This window comes from Poecilia reticulata, chromosome 12 (assembly GCF_904066995.2).
Source record: "Poecilia reticulata chromosome 12, P_reticulata-male-v2, whole genome shotgun sequence".
In the NCBI taxonomy this organism is placed as follows: Eukaryota; Metazoa; Chordata; class Actinopteri; order Cyprinodontiformes; family Poeciliidae; genus Poecilia; species Poecilia reticulata.
The window spans coordinates 3,847,154-3,863,740 of record NC_088841.1 but is presented as its reverse complement, the minus strand read 5'-3'; the positions used below and the strand labels follow the sequence as shown (position 1 = coordinate 3,863,740).

General features: G+C 39.3%; 3 protein-coding genes across 6 annotated transcripts in view; all 3 read right to left on the bottom strand.

Annotated features, from left to right (window-relative positions):
- Window positions 1-1,099: 1,099 nt before the first annotated feature.
- LOC145554238 (putative phosphatidylinositol 4-kinase alpha-like protein P2) lies at window positions 1,100-2,787 on the bottom strand. The gene is made up of 4 exons (XM_081613748.1): window positions 2,590-2,787; window positions 2,381-2,470; window positions 2,196-2,279; window positions 1,100-2,045 (listed from the first exon to the last, which is right to left on the bottom strand). The coding sequence occupies exons 1-4, from the start codon at window positions 2,736-2,738 to the stop codon at window positions 1,994-1,996; spliced, it is 375 nt and encodes a 124-aa protein (XP_081469874.1). The 5' UTR covers window positions 2,739-2,787; the 3' UTR covers window positions 1,100-1,993.
- A 343-nt stretch (window positions 2,788-3,130) lies between these two features.
- Window positions 3,131-6,621, bottom strand: LOC145554237 (putative phosphatidylinositol 4-kinase alpha-like protein P2). Its single transcript, XM_081613747.1, has 6 exons — window positions 5,763-6,621; window positions 5,595-5,665; window positions 4,329-4,401; window positions 4,061-4,241; window positions 3,869-3,960; window positions 3,131-3,256 (listed from the first exon to the last, which is right to left on the bottom strand). The coding sequence occupies exons 1-6, from the start codon at window positions 5,855-5,857 to the stop codon at window positions 3,247-3,249; spliced, it is 522 nt and encodes a 173-aa protein (XP_081469873.1). The 5' UTR covers window positions 5,858-6,621; the 3' UTR covers window positions 3,131-3,246.
- A 911-nt stretch (window positions 6,622-7,532) lies between these two features.
- pi4kaa (phosphatidylinositol 4-kinase, catalytic, alpha a) overlaps window positions 7,533-16,587 on the bottom strand; it is a 31,241-nt gene continuing 22,186 nt past the window's right edge. For 2 of the 4 annotated variants that reach the window (XM_008423282.3, XM_008423283.3), the window contains exons 38-54: window positions 15,814-15,893; window positions 15,541-15,740; window positions 14,718-14,805; window positions 14,465-14,632; window positions 14,316-14,369; window positions 14,126-14,246; window positions 13,919-14,048; window positions 13,752-13,822; window positions 13,266-13,338; window positions 12,996-13,176; window positions 12,791-12,895; window positions 12,059-12,184; window positions 11,827-11,947; window positions 11,515-11,674; window positions 11,305-11,394; window positions 11,120-11,203; window positions 7,533-10,969 (exon numbers count right to left, since the gene is read on the bottom strand). In XM_008423282.3, the coding sequence (XP_008421504.2) occupies window positions 10,918-10,969; window positions 11,120-11,203; window positions 11,305-11,394; window positions 11,515-11,674; window positions 11,827-11,947; window positions 12,059-12,184; window positions 12,791-12,895; window positions 12,996-13,176; window positions 13,266-13,338; window positions 13,752-13,822; window positions 13,919-14,048; window positions 14,126-14,246; window positions 14,316-14,369; window positions 14,465-14,632; window positions 14,718-14,805; window positions 15,541-15,740; window positions 15,814-15,893 (1,904 nt within the window). In that variant the 3' untranslated portion in view covers window positions 7,533-10,917. Of the gene's footprint in view, window positions 10,970-11,119; window positions 11,204-11,304; window positions 11,395-11,514; window positions 11,675-11,773; window positions 11,948-12,058; window positions 12,185-12,790; window positions 12,896-12,995; window positions 13,177-13,265; window positions 13,339-13,720; window positions 13,823-13,918; window positions 14,049-14,125; window positions 14,247-14,315; window positions 14,370-14,464; window positions 14,633-14,717; window positions 14,806-15,540; window positions 15,741-15,813; window positions 15,894-16,587 lie in introns of those variants that run through there. The other 2 variants (XM_081613411.1, XR_014090128.1) reach the window with 2 other exon arrangements.

Below are 16,587 nucleotides of genomic sequence, written 5' to 3'. Positions count from 1 at the left end.
TGTCAAACATGTTTGAAATAAGCTTGGACCTTTTTCATTTTAAGACAGGGCAGGGATAACTCCAGTTAAGTTTTTTTGGCTTGTTTCCATGAGGCAGCGCCACCTGCTGCTCATCTAATAAGCATCAGAGTACTAGGAGGAAACGCATCTTTGCATTTCACATTACTGATTTTTCCAAGTATGGATAGGGATCTGTAAAGCCAATGAGACTGATTTTATCCTTGTCTGAGGTGGTTTATGTTGGGCAACTTGTCTCTTTTTCCAACTTCCAACTTAAAAGTTTCATAACTTTTAAATATCATTGTTTTTGCTTCAGGTAAAAAAGATGGAAAAATGTTTAGTTAAAGAAACTCTGAACTGTTGCTGGAACATTATTGTTATTTTACCTGTTAGCAATGCTTTTTGATAGTATTCTGTAAATAAAAAAAAAAAAGCTCTAGCCCAGAATATTACCTGTCATCAATGTCCACTCACTCAGTGTGACTATTTCACCCATTTCTTATGACATTTCACTAGTGACCTTAGATTTATAATGATGTATTTAGAAATACAATGTTAATAATAATAATAATAATAATAATAATAATAATAATAATAATAATACACTTGATGCAAAGTGGAACATTTCTGATGAAACAAATGAAAATTACTGTGACTGGTGCTCTGAATCTACATCTTAGTGGAACTAATGCTAAAATTGTAAGTTTATGTTTTATAGTGATGCACCACTCAATCGGTCAGCGATCAGACTTGGATCAAAATGGTGAAATAATAATAAAACCTTTTTTCCCCGAATTCAATAAATGCAATCAACCAACACTATCTACTTTAAAGCACTTTGTTCTGAGTTTACTCACAAAGTTGCAACAATATTGTAATTTCTGTTGGGTTTAACACTACCTCTGTCAAAACACTGACAGCACATTTCCCTGCTATTTAAAAAAACAAACAAATAAAAAAAGAAAACAGTCATAATTGGAATCGGCATTGGCCGGGAAAAGCCTGATCGGTGCATCTCTAATACTCAGTTTTTGAGAATTTGCGATAATATTAGTAACGTTACGTTGTGTCTCACACAGAAAGATAAAACAATTCACTCTTGAGTGTATTAGTGCCACTGTTTTTCTTAACGCCAGTACTCTACAGACATTTCATACCTAAAAAATTACATCCACCAAATCTGCAATATCCAGGCTAAAAACATTTCGGAAAGTGGAAGTAGCAGCAGAGCCCTGTAAGTTCAAGTTATGGGTTGGTAAGTTCCTGTAGTGGAAAACTGCCTTTTTGTAATGGGTGTCCATCAATACTGACATCAAAACGTGCGACACGAGGACGAGGTTCGCTGTAAAACCCTGGTGAACGTAAATGTTAACATCTAACTACGACTGAACAAGCTGCCTGTGTGACTCTACAGTAAATATTCTACAGTACACACTACTGTAAAATCACAGCTTATTGTCTTAATACCTTTAACTGACTACAGATTACTGTTAGAATAAATGTGGACTGACTCTTGTAATGATATATATGAATATATATTTTACCTATATAACAACTTCTATTCATGTTTTTCTAAGTCTACAATACTATCTGGATTGTTTTCATCTCTAAGGAATCTACTGATCTATTGCTGATCTATAAAGTGCATTAAAGTGGGTAACAACACAGCAACACCATGACAACAGTGAGGTTCCTGCTTTGACGAGCAGAAACCGAATCCCTTTTTGACCTCATTTTCCAAGTGTAAATCTTTAGTGTTTGCTGGTAAACTAACAAAAAACATAGCATCAAGACAAAAGTTAAAGGGTAATTCAGATCCCTGTCGAGAAATTCTCTAAAACATACATAGACATTATTATAAAATCATAGTGTGTAGAGTAAAACTGGAGGGTTAAAGTGCCCAGTTGCTGTCTGGTCAGGTCCTCGGTAACGATCGTCCTACAGATGCTGCTGTGGATTCAGTCAGTGGGAGCGGAGTTCTGCTGGACGGTCTTCAGTAAGGAATCTGGTTCTGGTAGTACTGCAGCATGTCATACGTTTTGCTCCTGTTCAAAAGAAACAACAGAAAACACATGGTACTCCATAAGGGAAGTTTCATTGTAATGAACGGGACAGACAACGTTCTGGGGTATCTGCAGGTTTCAGCAAGTCAAATTTAAGACTTAAATTTATGACACTACTGATGTTTTTCTCACCTGCTACTGAGGAAACAACTCTGGATGATTTTTATCATGAATGCTGCTGCTTCTTTCTCACTCATCTGCGGATTAAAACGTCCCCTGAAAAAGAAAGAAATGAATTATGGAATAATAACACACAAAATCTCTAAAAGTTCTGATCTGCAACACAGAGAATTTGCATCTGTGTGAGTTTTACTAACTTAAGAAGTTTGATGGTTTGTCCTCTGAAACATGGCAACCCCGTGTCCAGCATGAAGGTCACCAGGGAAACCACTGCATCCATGTAAGGTCTGTGAAGACAGAAAAATAACAAAAAACAAGAAGGGAACAAAAGGTCGACATCTGCAACAAACCCATCTGACAGAATAAAAGCAACTTATTAGCGTGTATAAATCTGGATGTTTCTTACCGCACAGCCAGATACCCTCTGACACACATCTCCATGAACCATTTGAAAGGCGTAGCCTCCATTTTTCCTCCCATGATCATCACCATCTCGTCCGTCAGCTTGATGTCCGGCTCCCAGCCCAGGTTACCGCCTGGGGAGCTCTCAAACATAAATCCAAAATCTGGATAAAACAAAATAATTTATCCAAATCACTTTAAAAAAATGACCTTCAAATGTGACAAATTATTCTGTTGGCCCATGAAAGCTCAGCTACACAGAGCGCAGGATTATTGTTCATGTATCGGAGTTTCACCAGAAGCGGCCGCTGTACCAATGTTGATAAGGTGACCCTTGCTGTCCAACGTGACCTTGCCGTTGTGTCTGTCTTCGATCTGTAGCAGGAACAACAGGAGGCTGTAGGCGGCCATACTGCGGATGAAGTTGTACCGAGCCTGTAGGAAAGAGGAGAGGAGTTAAATAAAACAACTTCTGTCAAAGAAAAGAAGAAAAATGAAAAACAGGACAATAATCAAAACAAAGTCAAATATTTTAAACTCCAGACCTTCTGGAAGGCCAGAGTGGATTCATCGCCGTACTGGTTACGGAAATAATCATACATCCCAAAGTCTGTCTGGCGACCGAGCTGGTCCCTGGATTTGCAGTCTGGGATGCATTCGATTACACCGCACTGAGGAAAGGAGCATCAGTCCAAATCAATCAAGTTCTCTAAACTTCACTAGAATTCAGCAGCATGAACGATGGAGACGTTCAATGTTTAGAAGTAAAGACGGCAGTCTGTGCTTTGACTACATCTCCTAAATACTGTTCCAACTCAGACAAACAGGAGGTCAAAGTCACTGAACCTGAAATGCCAAAAATAACAGATAAATAAACAGATGGTACGGATGCACTGATTTCAAAATTTGGATCGATAGCAAACGTTAATATTAGCACTGGGTATCAAATCAGATATACACTGTGCTGATGTTAAGCCAAACAGAAAGGGCTGAGCTTTTCACATACTGGTGTTTTTGCATTTAAGGCAATAAAATGTGCATTTTCTCATGTAAAAGTGGAACAGAATTATTTGTTTATCTACATCATTTAATGTTCTAATATTGCAGGAAATAGGCTTAATGGTTAAATACAAAATCTGCAGAATGTATTGATTTTTTTTTAATCTGATTAACTGATTAATTGTTGGAATAATTGATAGAGTAATCGATTACTAACATAATTGTTAGTTACAAAAATAAAGAGAGGTGAGGAGTTGAAAGAATAGTATCAGAAAGTGTGTTACCCCTGGTGCCGTGGCAACCACTCTGTAGGGAAAGACAAACAGGTCTGGAAGATGTTCTTAAACAGCCCAATAATCTGCAGAGCCAGCATGTCCTGGAGGACGGAGAGCATCACAGAACGGTCAACAAAACTTCAGCCACTGCTGATAGTCTGGAGATGTACGCATTCAGGTGAACAGACCAGCTACCCGTACCTGTCTGCAGTCGTCTCCCACTTTAAAGATGGCCGCCTGCCAACAAACCCTGCGCGATCCGTCTGGATTTTCCTCTCCGTCTTCCACAGAGTCGGACGGACAGCGAAGACCCTCCCTCTCCAGTTCGCTCACCCCACAGCGCTTCACCTTAAACTTGGCCAGATAGGGAGCCTTGGCAGCGCTGAAAACACACACACACACTGATGAAATACACACAGGAAGCCATGGGGCTAATGAAAACATATTCTGCAACATAAGATATAGTTACCTCTGCATGGGGGTTCCAGACTTGTAGTCGATGTCCAGCACTATGGCTTCTGGATTACTGGGTAGGTAACAACCTGGAAGACGTAAAGCAGATGGATAACTCAGGTTGTCTATGTTCTCATGTTTATTTCTATTCCTGCGATGTGAGGCATCCAAAAATAACAGATAAATAAACAGATGGTACGGATGCACCGATTTGTAAATTTGGATCAAACGTTAATATTAGCACTGGGTATCAAATCAGATATACACTGTACATTTGTGGAAAATGAACTCATTTTCCATCCCTCCTGGGCATGCTGTGTGATGTTTTGTTGTTTTTTTTTTTTACTTGTTAAAAGTTTTCTGGATAAAATACACACTGGATATTTTAGAAGAGACAAGTTGGGAGAAGAAAAGAAACTCGTTGGATAAAGTAAAAGCAAGGGGTGCAAAGGCTTTCCAATGTAAAACATTGGTTTTGCAGACTGAAAACCAATGCCAGACTTCTTCGGTGTCTGACAAAAAGAAATCCAGTCGGAATCTATTTTTACCCAGCAACTTTTAAAATGAAACTAGTGACATATTGAATTGCATGTAATTTTGAGTTGGTTTAATTAACATTCAGTCAGCTGAAGAGAGCATCCACATAGTGCCATCACACAAGAAGTAAGTTTTTCTCTGGACTTCAAATATCTAAAATAAATAAGCAAAACAATATTGTTAATAAGATGAACATTGAAGCCTCTGTAAAAAAAAAAAAAGTTCTTCAGAAAAGAGGCTGGTTGAGATCAATGAACCAAACTGAAGACTTTTGTCATTCAGTTTTCGGTAGAACGAGATAAAGACACGAGAAAAAAAAAATCATGCAAACGGAAATTACCGAGCTTGTTTTAACTTATGTAGTTAACTGACTTACAGCGACAGGCTTAAACCTACTTATAAGCCTTAAAGGGGCAGTGGTATGTAGTGGAAACTGCAGCTCTAAGGAGGAGCTTCATCTTGAAGGCGGGGCTAGATCCAGACAGGCATTTTGCACAGCTGAATGCCAAGGGAGTTTAAATGGTTTCTCAAACATGCATGAAAGAATGAAGGCAACTCTCCAGGTTTGTTTGTGATGAAGGAATAACATTACAACATGGTGTAAAACTCAAGAAAGTCAATTTTACATCATACTACCTCTTTAAATGGACATTTTTTTCATGGTTTCAGACATAATATTTCTTTGAAAGCAGAAACACAAAGTTTTGGATCCACCTCAGAGAGCCGGTAGGCGATAGCAGGTTACCTGGCTGCAGTTTGATGTCCGACAGCGCTTTGAGACACGCTCGTTTTCTCTCCTCTCCCTTCGGAACTGGCCTGAAAACAAAAAACACAAACAAAACAGATTCATCTTAGCTTCTCAATCATTTTCTATCTTGGCAATTTTACAGCGAAGAGGCTCGGCTGCACTTACTTGATGATGGCGGACACGTTGGTGATCTTATTAAAGAAGTCAAACTCTCTTTGGTAGAAGTCTTCTAAAGTCATTAAATGCATTATCATCAACATAACAAAAGTAAATAAAAACGTTACATTTATAACTATATGTAGGAGTTTCACCTTTTCGACTGGCTTCCTAACTTTGAATTGATATTACAACCTGTATTTATCAGAAATATATATAATCTTCTTTGAAATGTTGTTGTTTATAACTTTAAAATATGAAAAACTTAAGTTTTCAAGCTTTTTTTTCCCTTTAACTTTTTAGAATAATAAAAATATTTTTAATAATAGAACTCCCATAATGATACAAAATTGAGGTATTAGTAGAAATGAAGTTTAGTTTATGGTGGATTTTTTTCTTCCAAGCAAATAGTATAAAAATACACCAAAACTTCCAAACTTTTCCCAACAACACAAAGCAGAAAAAGCCCAGCATGCTTCTGTTTCCAGAATAATAGGAGCACTGTGTGCAGTAGAGGAGGCCTGTGATAACAAATAAACCTAAGGAGGCAGCGGCTGAAACTCTGCAGCAGGAGTTATGGTCGGCTAGAGCCTTTCTTAGCTGCATTTTTTTTTAACTCATGAAGTATTTAATGTCTGTTTTCTTGTGTAATAAGCGCTACATTTTAACTTCGGCTAATTTTATAGCTTTTATCCGATAAAAAGGGCGGCGGAGGAGTGAATTTCACTCGAAGTGGCCGCGAATTAACGCAGCGTCATTTTTACAGCTGACTTTTTAACTTTAATAGTCCTTTAAAAAAAAGCCTCTTTGTTTGTGTCCTCTAGCGGGCTCTCCTCCGTACCACCGAAACGATGTTGGGAAGAAGGTCGCCTACCTTATTCACTTATCTTCGTTCCCCACTTCTTGTTTCTCCCATTTCAGTAACATTAAACCGCAGGTTTCTCTGTACTAGACCATGTGACCCGCCCATCCCTTTGACGTCACCGCGCAGAGGGGGAAGTTTACCTGAGGCGGAGTTTCAGCATAACACCTGAGAGCAGCATAACACCTGAGAACAGCACACTCTGTGACTCACTCTGTGACTCAGTCAGCTGTAAATAAGCGTCTGAATAAAATGTTCCCATATCCGAGCCACAGTGAGAGCTCACACAATGCATTGTCATAAATACAAATGAGACAGAGGAATACACGAAACCCATTTTCTAATAACTTTCTGTTTGTCGCCCTTTCAAAAAATCAAAAATTGTAAGATAGAATAGTGTAGTAGATACCGTCAAGAAGATTGTGGTTTTAATATTAATTGATCCGATTAATAGGTATGTTAAAATTAGTTTTTTTGTGGTAAAATTTAAGAACCTCCCCATGTCATTTTGTACATTTCAAAACAAATACATCAAAAGGTAAGAGTGAGAGAATAAAGGCAGTTTCTTGTATAAAGACAAAATATTACCTAATTCTGTCATTATCTGTATGCAAGCTTCATACTATCAGAAATAATAGTCAAAAGTAATTGATAAAGAAATTGGGAACTTAGCATCATTCCACAAAATTTTAGTTTTTTCTGAAGGCAGTCAGGGACACAAAGTTGACTAAAAAGTAACAAGCGCGAGTCAAAAATTAGTGAGAAGGGTGGAACCAGGTGGATGAGGAAATCCATCCCATAAAGAAGCACCAGTTCTCAACGCAGCCGTCCCAGGTTTGATTCCCAATCCTCCCCTTCTCCTTGTCAAACTACTAACGAATAGAGGCTGCTATAGTGCCAAATAAAAGGGGTCACAGTGTAGTGAAAATGTTCACATTTATTGCAGAAATAACTACAGTTTCAGAAAGCAGACCATCTAAGAGGTGCAATGATACATAAATATACTGAGCAAAAGAAACACACTGACGTCTGCACAGAAATCTTTATAAGGACATTTATTAATGGATTTCAGACATGATATCTTAAAGCTGTGAATCTTATTGCATGTTTTGGTGTGGCATATAGATGTAGATAATGCCATCAGAATGAGGTCAATAACATGTTTTAGAGTGTGAAAAAACAAATCAGTCCAAAAGCTTTCAAGCTTTCTATCTGACCCTGATCTGAGTAAGACACCGTAAACATCGTCCCTCTAAACACCCTAAAACTCTGCTGGTCCTCATGAAGATACCTTTACAGACAGACACACACACACACATTAAAACAGTAGACATGATGAATTTCCTTTACATCTCAAAAACATCTCTCTGATCAAAGCAGAGGTGAACACTTCAGGTCGATTTGCAAACACAACAGCAGCAGGAAGACAGCTAAAGAAGTAGACACACATGCACACACACACACCCGGCAATGTAACAGAGGGAGATACAATACAGCACTCAGATGAAGCGTCAGTACACAGAAATATATTGCATAAATTGAGTCTTTTTCTTCTCAAGTGTTACTATAGGTTTTTCTACCGAGGGTAGGGTAAATGGCTTGTATCAGGTAATATCATCTTGAGCTCCGTCTTCAAGAGGCTTGATTTAAATGTAAAGACACATAATGATATGAGGAATGTTTCAAAACAGCAAGCACTGATTCTGACAAACTTCACTGGACAGGAAATAAATGTAAGGACAGACCCTGAAAAGCTGAGTCATTAAGGGAAAAGGAGAAAAAAAAAAAAGACATTTAGGGATTACTGAAAAAGAAGTCCAAGGGAATACAACATTAAAATATCCGAAATTTAAGAGGGTAAACCTGAAAGAAATAAGTAAAAAGTTGCAAAAATGCTCACTCTTTCTACAATTAGAACTTGTGCTTTTTCATCTGTTCTCCACCTTGCAGCTGTATTTTTAATGCGGGCTCATTATTTGTCTGTAGACAGAAGAAAAACAACTTTAACATGACAGCTAATGGGACATGATCGTTTTCAGGAAATGTGTTTGGACATCCAGATTTAGAGTATGTGGTATATTTGCAGCTCTTTATTTCCCCAGTTCTTTTATGCCCTTTAGAGAGAGTTGTTACATAGTAATGCAGTAGATTGTCAATGACTTTGTAAAGGCATAAACTTGTAACACTACACATTTAAAAAACTTTAAACATTTGCTATATTTGTCATGTTGAATACTGTATGAGAAGAGTCAGTAAATCCATAAATATTTCTTTCTGATCATTCCAAACTTCAGTTTTTATTTGCCATAATATATCTTGATCAGGCTAAAATCAAAGGGACTCATTGCATGTAGTTATTTAAATAAGCTTGGACCTTTTTCATTTTAAGACAGGGCAGTGATAACTCCAGTTAAGTTTTTTTGGCTTGTTTCCATGAGGCAGCGCCACCTGCTGCTCATCTAATAATCATCAGAGTACTAGGAGGAAACGCATCTTTGCATTTCACATTACTGATTTTTCCAAGTATGGATAGGGATCTGTAAAGCCAATGCGACTGATTTTATCCTTGTCTGAGGTGGTTTATGTTGGGCAACTTGTCTCTTTTTCCAACTTCAAACTTAAAAGTTTCATAACTTTTAAATATCATTGTTTTTGCTTCAGGTAGAAAAGATGGACAAATGTTTAGTTAAAGAAACTCTGAACTGTTGCTGGAACATTATTGTTATTTTACCTGTTAGCAATGCTTTTTGATAGTATTCTGTAAATAAAGAAAAAAAGCTCTAGCCCAGAATATTACCTGTCATCAATGTCCACTCACTCAGTGTGACTATTTCACCCATTTCTTATGACATTTCACTAGTGACCTTAGATTTATAATGATGTATTTAGGAATACAATGTTAATAATAATAATAATAATACACTTGATGCAAAGTGGAACATTTCTGATGAAACAAATGAAAATTACTGTGACTGGTGCTCTGAACCTACATCTTAGTGGATCTAATGCTAAAATTGTAAGTTTATGTTTTGTAGTGATGCACCACTCAATCGGTCAGCGATCAGACTTGGATCAAAATGGTGAATAATAATAAAACCATTTTTCCCCGAATTCAATAAATGCAATCAACCAACAGCATCTACTTTAAAGCACTTTGTTTTGAGTTTACTCACAAAGTTGCAACAATATTGTAATTTCTTTTGGGTTTAACATTACCTCTGTCAAAACACTGACAGCACATTTCCCTGCTATTTAAAAAAAAGAAAAAAAGAAAACAGTCATAATTGGAATCGGTATTGGCCGGGAAAAGCCTGATCGGTGCATCTCTAATACTCAGTTTTTGAGAATTTGCGATAATATTAGTAACGTTACGTTGTGTCTCACACAGAAAGATAAAACAATTCACTCTTGAGTGTATTAGTGCCACTGTTTTTCTTAATGCCAGTACTCTACAGACATTTCATACCTAAAAAATTACATCCACCAAATCTGCAATATCCAGGCTAAAAACATTTCGGAAAGTGGAAGTAGCAGCAGAGCCCTGTAAGTTCAAGTTATGGGTTGGTAAGTTCCTGTAGAGGAAAACTGCCTTTTTGTAATGGGTGTCCATCAACACTGACATCAAAACGTGCGACACGAGGACGAGGTTCGCTGTAAAACCCTGGTGAACGTAAATGTTAACATCTAACTACGACTGAACAAGCTGCCTGTGTGACTCTACAGTAAATATTCTACAGTACACACTACTGTAAAATCACAGCTTATTGTCTTAATACCTTTAACTGACTACAGATTACTGTTAGAATAAATGTGGACTGACTCTTGTAATGATATATATGAATATATATTTTACCTATATAACAACTTCTATTCATGTTTTTCTAAGTCTACAATACTATCTGGATTGTTTTCATCTCTAAGGAATCTACTGATCTATTGCTGATGTATAAAGTGCATTAAAGTGGGTAACAACACAGCAACACCATGACAACAGTGAGGTTCCTGCTTTGACGAGCAGAAACCGAATCCCTTTTTGACCTCATTCTCCAAGTGTAAATCTTTAGTGTTTGCTGGTAAACTAACAAAAAACATAGCATCAAGACAAAAGTTAAAGGGTAATTCAGATCCATGTCGAGAAATGCTCTAAAACATACATGGACATTATTATAAAATCATAGTGTGTAGAGTAAAACTGGAGGGTTAAAGTGCCCAGTTGCTGTCTGGTCAGGTCCTCGGTAATGATCGTCCTACAGATGCTGCTGTGGATTCAGTCAGTGGGAGCGGAGTTCTGCTGGACGGCCTTCAGTAAGGAATCTGGTTCTGGTAGTACTGCAGCATGTCATACGTTTTGCTCCTGTTCAAAAGAAACAACAGAAAACACATGGTATTCCATAAGGGGAGTTTCATTGTAATGAACGGGACAGACAACGTTCTGGGGTATCTGCAGGTTTCAGCAAGTCAAATTTAAGACTTAAATTTATGACACTACTGATGTTTTTCTCACCTGCTACTGAGGAAACAACTCTGGATGATTTTTATCATGAATGCTGCTGCTTCTTTCTCACTCATCTGCGGATTAAAACGTCCCCTGAAAAAGAAAGAAATGAATTATGGAATAACAACACACAAAATCTCTAAAAGTTCTGATCTGCAACACAGAGAATTTGCATCTGTGTGAGTTTTACTAACTTAAGAAGTTTGATGGTTTGTCCTCTGAAACATGGCAACCCCGTGTCCAGCATGAGGGTCACCAGGGAAACCACTGCATCCATGTAAGGTCTGTGAAGACAGAAAAATAACAAAAAACAAGAAGGGAACAAAAGGTCGACATCTGCAACAAAACCCATCTGACAGAATAAAAGCAACTTATTAGCGTGTATAAATCTGGATGTTTCTTACCGCACAGCCAGATACCCTCTGACACACATCTCCATGAACCATTTGAAAGGCGTAGCCTCCATTTTTCCTCCCATGATCATCACCATCTCGTCCGTCAGCTTGATGTCCGGCTCCCAGCCCAGGTTACCGCCTGGGGAGCTCTCAAACATAAATCCAAAATCTGGATAAAACAAAAATAATTTATCCAAAATCACTTTAAAAAAATGACCTTCAAATGTGACAAATTATTCTGTTGGTCCATGAAAGCTCATCTACACAGAGCGCAGGATTATTGTTCATGAATCGGAGTTTCACAAGAAGCGGCCGCTGTACCAATGTGGATAAGGTGACCCTTGCTGTCCAACATGATGTTGCCGTTGTGTCTGTCTTTGATCTGTAGCAGGAACAACAGGAGGCTGTAGGCGGCCATACTGCGGATGAAGTTGTACCGAGCCTGTAGGAAAAGAGGAGAGGAGTTAAATAAAACAACTTCTGTCAAAGAAAAGAAGAAAAAAGAAAAACAGGACAATAATCAAAACAAAGTCAAATATTTCAAACTCCAGACCTTCTGGAAGGCCAGAGTGGATTCATCGCCGTACTGGTTACGGAAATAATCATACATCCCAAAGTCTGTCTGGCGACCGAGCTGGTCCCTGGATTTGCAGTCTGGGATGCATTCGATTACACCGCACTGAGGAAAGGAGCATCAGTCCAAATCAATCAAGTTCTCTAAACTTCACTAGAATTCAGCAGCATGAACGATGGAGACGTTCAATGTTTAGAAGTAAAGACGGCAGTCTGTGCTTTGACTACATCTCATAAATACTGTTCCAACTCAGACAAACAGGAGGTCAAAGTCACTGAACCTGAAATGCCAAAAATAACAGATAAATAAACAGATGGTACGGATGCACCGATTTCAAAATTTGGATCGAACGTTAATATTAGCACTGGGTATCAAATCAGATATACACTGTGCTGATGTTAAGCCAAACAGAAAGGGCTGAGCTTTTCACATATTGGTGTTTTTGCTTTTAAGGCAATAAAATGTGCATTTTCTCATGTAAAAGTGGAACAGAATTATTTGTTTATCTACATCATTTAATGTTCTAATATTGCAGGAAATAGGCTTAACGGTTAAATACAAAATCTGCAGAATGTATCGATTTTTTTTAAATCTGATTAACTGATTAATTGTTGGAATAATTGATAGAGTAATCGATTACTAACATAATTGTTAGTTACAAAAATAAAGAGAGGTGAGGAGTTGAAAGAATAGTATCAGAAAGTGTGTTACCCCTGGTGCCGTGGCAACCACTCTGTAGGGAAAGACAAACAGGTCCAGACCCACCAGCTGGAAGATGTTCTTAAACAGCCCAATAATCTGCAGAGCCAGCATGTCCTGGAGGACGGAGAGCATCACAGAACGGTCAACGAAACTTCAGCCACTGCTGATAGTCTGGAGATGTACGCATTCAGGTGAACAGACCAGCTACCCGTACCTGTCTGCAGTCGTCTCCCACTTTAAAGATGGCCGCCTGCCAACAAACCCTCCGCGATCCGTCTGGATTTTCCTCTCCGTCTTCCACAGAGTCGGACGGACAGCGAAGACCCTCCCTCTCCAGTTCGCTCACCCCACAGCGCTTCACCTTAAACTTGGCCAGATAGGGAGCCTTGGCAGCGCTGAAAACACACACACACACACTGATGAAATACACACAGGAAGCCATGGGGCTAATGAAAACATATTCTGCAACATAAGATATAGTTACCTCTGCATGGGGGTTCCAGACTTGTAGTCGATGTCCAGCACTATGGCTTCTGGATTACTGGGTAGGTAACAACCTGGAAGACGTAAAGTAGATGGATAACTCAGGTTGTCTATGTTCTCATGTTTATTTCTATTCCTGCAATGTGAGGCAGTTCATTTTCCATCCCTCCTGGGCATGCTGTGTGATGTTTTGTTGTTTTTGCACAAAATGCACAGCATTCAGCTGTGCATTTTGCACAGCTGAATGCCAAGGGAGATTAAATGGTTTCTCAAACATGCATGAAAGAATGAAGGTAACTCTCCAGGTTTGTTTGTGATGAAGGAATAACATTACAACATGGTGTAAAACTCAAGAAAGTCAATTTTACATCATACTACCTCTTTAAATGGACATTTTTTTCATGGTTTCAGACATAATATTTCTTTGAAAGCAGAAACACAAAGTTTTGGATCCACCTCAGAGAGCCGGTAGGCGATAGCAGGTTACCTGGCTGCACTTTGATGTCCGACAGCGCTTTAAGACACGCTCGTTTTCTCTCCTCTCCCTTCGGAACTGGCCTGAAAACAAAAACACAAACAAAACAGATTCATCTTAGCTTCTTAACCATTTCCTATCTTGGCAATTTTACAGCGAAGAGGCTCGGCTGCACTTACTTGATGATGGCGGACACGTTGGTGATCTTATTAAAGAAGTCAAACTCTCTTTGGTAGAAGTCTTTGGCCGGACCAGACAGAGAACCCATGATCTCCTCCACCATCTGCTCCAGCAGCTCCCCAATGTCGGCTGCACGGATAAACGCGTCAACAAAAAAGCCACGGCGTGACTCCTACGGTCTGCTCCGGGTCGACGATGTGACTCACGATCTTTCTGGTGTCCCTCCTCGTCCATGAAGATGTTGGTCTTCATGTTCCAGATGAACTGATGAGCGAGAAGCTGAGACTTCTGCGCCGCCCACAGAATGTACTCCCTCACGTAACCCATCTGAACAGAGAGAACGGCTCATACCCATGTCTTTCCACAATGGTTGAGAAGGTATTTAACCGCGTTTACCTTATCATAACGAAGCGCTTGCACAATCTGAGGAATGTAGAACAAGATGGCGTCCTACGGAGAAATAAAACAAAATGTTTTGCTGTAAGAAAAAAAAGAAAAAAAGGACCTTTTTCTACTTTTCTAGATTCCACAGATGCGTGACCTACCGGAGGAAAGGAGCGCAGCACTTTAACTCCATACTGTGCAGTGAGAGGATGAGGAGGGTACATGCTGCTGAAGTAGGACAGACCCGTGGGCGGGTCAGCCGGAGCCCAACACAAGATGTGGCTCAGCTCAGGGGAGTCGGCGTCGATGGTGTGCCACGTCACCAGGAACTGATGACGGACAGGGAGGAAAACATCCACGTTTTAAAATGCTGATGTTTAATTCTCCCGATCTGGACTCATTGATGGTTCGTACCTTAACGGCCTCGGGTACGTCGCTCACCGCTCCGGGGTCCAACCTCACCAGCCGGGTCACTTCGGCAACGATGGCATCATTTTTAAACCTGGGAGGGAAAAGAGGCAGAGCAGGAGAATCACATGAAAGCGTGGAGGATTATTTAGCTGTAACAATAAATGTACGGACCACCGGGGGCAGCAAACACAACTTTCTATTGAGTTGCTTGTTTTTTATTTAATGAATTGTTTCTTTTGTTTGTTCTATGATTGATCTTTTGATGCATATTTCTTGCTTCGCTCACAGAAGCCATAAAATACAAACTCAAAGTTTGACTCCAGATCGCAAAAAGAAAGAAAAATGGTAAATAGAAAAAAAACAGTACAAATGAAAGAAAGCATGAAAGAAAAAAAAGGAAGACACAAAGAATGAAAAAAGGGAAAAAGAAAGTGAGAAAGGAAGAACCAAAGAAACAAAATGTAGATATTTAAATATTTTAAAGACTGGAAACGGTAATATTTTTGTCTCGTTTAGAAAGTAAACCCTAAAATCTAATTCTAGACTTTTCCAGTCCGTGCAGGAAACTTGTCCATAGTCTCAGCTCAGAGTGAAGTCTATGGCTGTCCAACATATGGTAATTATAATGGCACCACAATAACAGTGTGAGCAGGCTGATGTCATATTTATCCAGTTGGACTGAGTCTAATGGCAGGTTTTGTTGGGTGTTTCATGAACCTCCACCCTTTAGGTGCAACAATAAACATTTATTTGCTTTTCCAAACTCACAAAGCTTCACTCTACAACAATCTCAACTTGTTTTATCGATTCAAAAACAAATGTCCACCTTGAAGGTAGTTGCATAGCCAGGTACGGTGCGATGCTCCAGGCCAGATTGACGTTGTCCTTCCACTGTTTCTCCGTCAGGCTGATGTACTTGGACCTCCAGTTGGCGATGCTGGTCTCCACTGACTGCTCTGTGGCAATGGCCAGTTCCTGAGTGGAGAGCGGGTTGTACCACGTTGTCAGACGCTCAATCTCACTGGCCTGCCGAAAGAGACAGAGAGTGAACATAGGAGCTGCACGAGTAGACGAGGTCAACGCTGTCCTCCGAACTCACCAGCAGCGCCAGCAGCAGAGTCCGGCGTTTCATGTAGTACTTGTGAAGCTGAGTTCCTCTGTTGCTCTTTTTAGATGTGCCTTCAAAAAACATAATAATAATAAAAATAAAAAAGCAGAGAAAGTCAAACCTGGGAGTTGATTTTTAGTCTTTCACTCGAAAAGGTCAGACTACTTGTTGGTCCGTAAAACCTTTGAAAACCTTTGACTTTTCAGAGTCAGATAAGTCTCGTTTTTGGACTATTTTTTTCTTAAGAATGGAAACTGCAAAACAATGATGCACACTTTTATATCAAGTATTGATCTCCTTAGGCCACAAACTCTTTCACTACACAAATACACGTCACCTGAACCACTTTTTTTTTTAAGCTTTGTCGTCTTTAGAGGCCTTTATTTGACAGCTGTCAGACAGGCAAAGTCATCGTCCCAGGTCTCAAACCTGTGAGGCCTCCATACATTGGTTATGCTTTATCCCGGAGCCACCGCCGCACCCAGAATAGAACCACTTTAGAAGTGTCCAAAACTTTTAAAGTGTGTTTCCATTACAAATGTGTGCACAGCTTTGCCTATATTTGGCTAATGTAATAAAAAAACAAAACAAAACAAAAAAAAATTGCAATTGCGGTGTTTCCACTGAGTAAGAATGGCAATAACAATAGGCCTTCGCAGCACTTAGCTGCTCGGGCCTAATTAAAATCACACGTCAGTAAGTTTGTTCACGTGATAAGTCACTAAAAAGCATGCCACACCATGAACCTCCTACTATAAGCTGTTT

Excerpts from the sequence above, each read along its gene's own strand:
- LOC145554237 (XM_081613747.1), bottom strand. The coding sequence starts at position 5,857 with ATGTTGATGATAATGCATTTAATGACTTTAGAAGACTTCTACCAAAGA. Across the intron at positions 4,402-5,594 it reads GGACATCAAACTGCAGCCAG|GTTGTTACCTACCCAGTAAT; the intron begins GTAACCTGCTAT and ends TACGTCTTCCAG. Across the intron at positions 4,242-4,328 it reads TCTGGAACCCCCATGCAGAG|CGCTGCCAAGGCTCCCTATC; the intron begins GTAACTATATCT and ends GTGTGTTTTCAG.
- LOC145554238 (XM_081613748.1), bottom strand. The coding sequence starts at position 2,738 with ATGTTTGAGAGCTCCCCAGGCGGTAACCTGGGCTGGGAGCCGGACATC. Across the intron at positions 2,280-2,380 it reads CAAACCATCAAACTTCTTAA|GGGACGTTTTAATCCGCAGA; the intron begins GTTAGTAAAACT and ends TTTCTTTTTCAG. Across the intron at positions 2,046-2,195 it reads AGTTGTTTCCTCAGTAGCAG|GAGCAAAACGTATGACATGC; the intron begins GTGAGAAAAACA and ends TCTTTTGAACAG.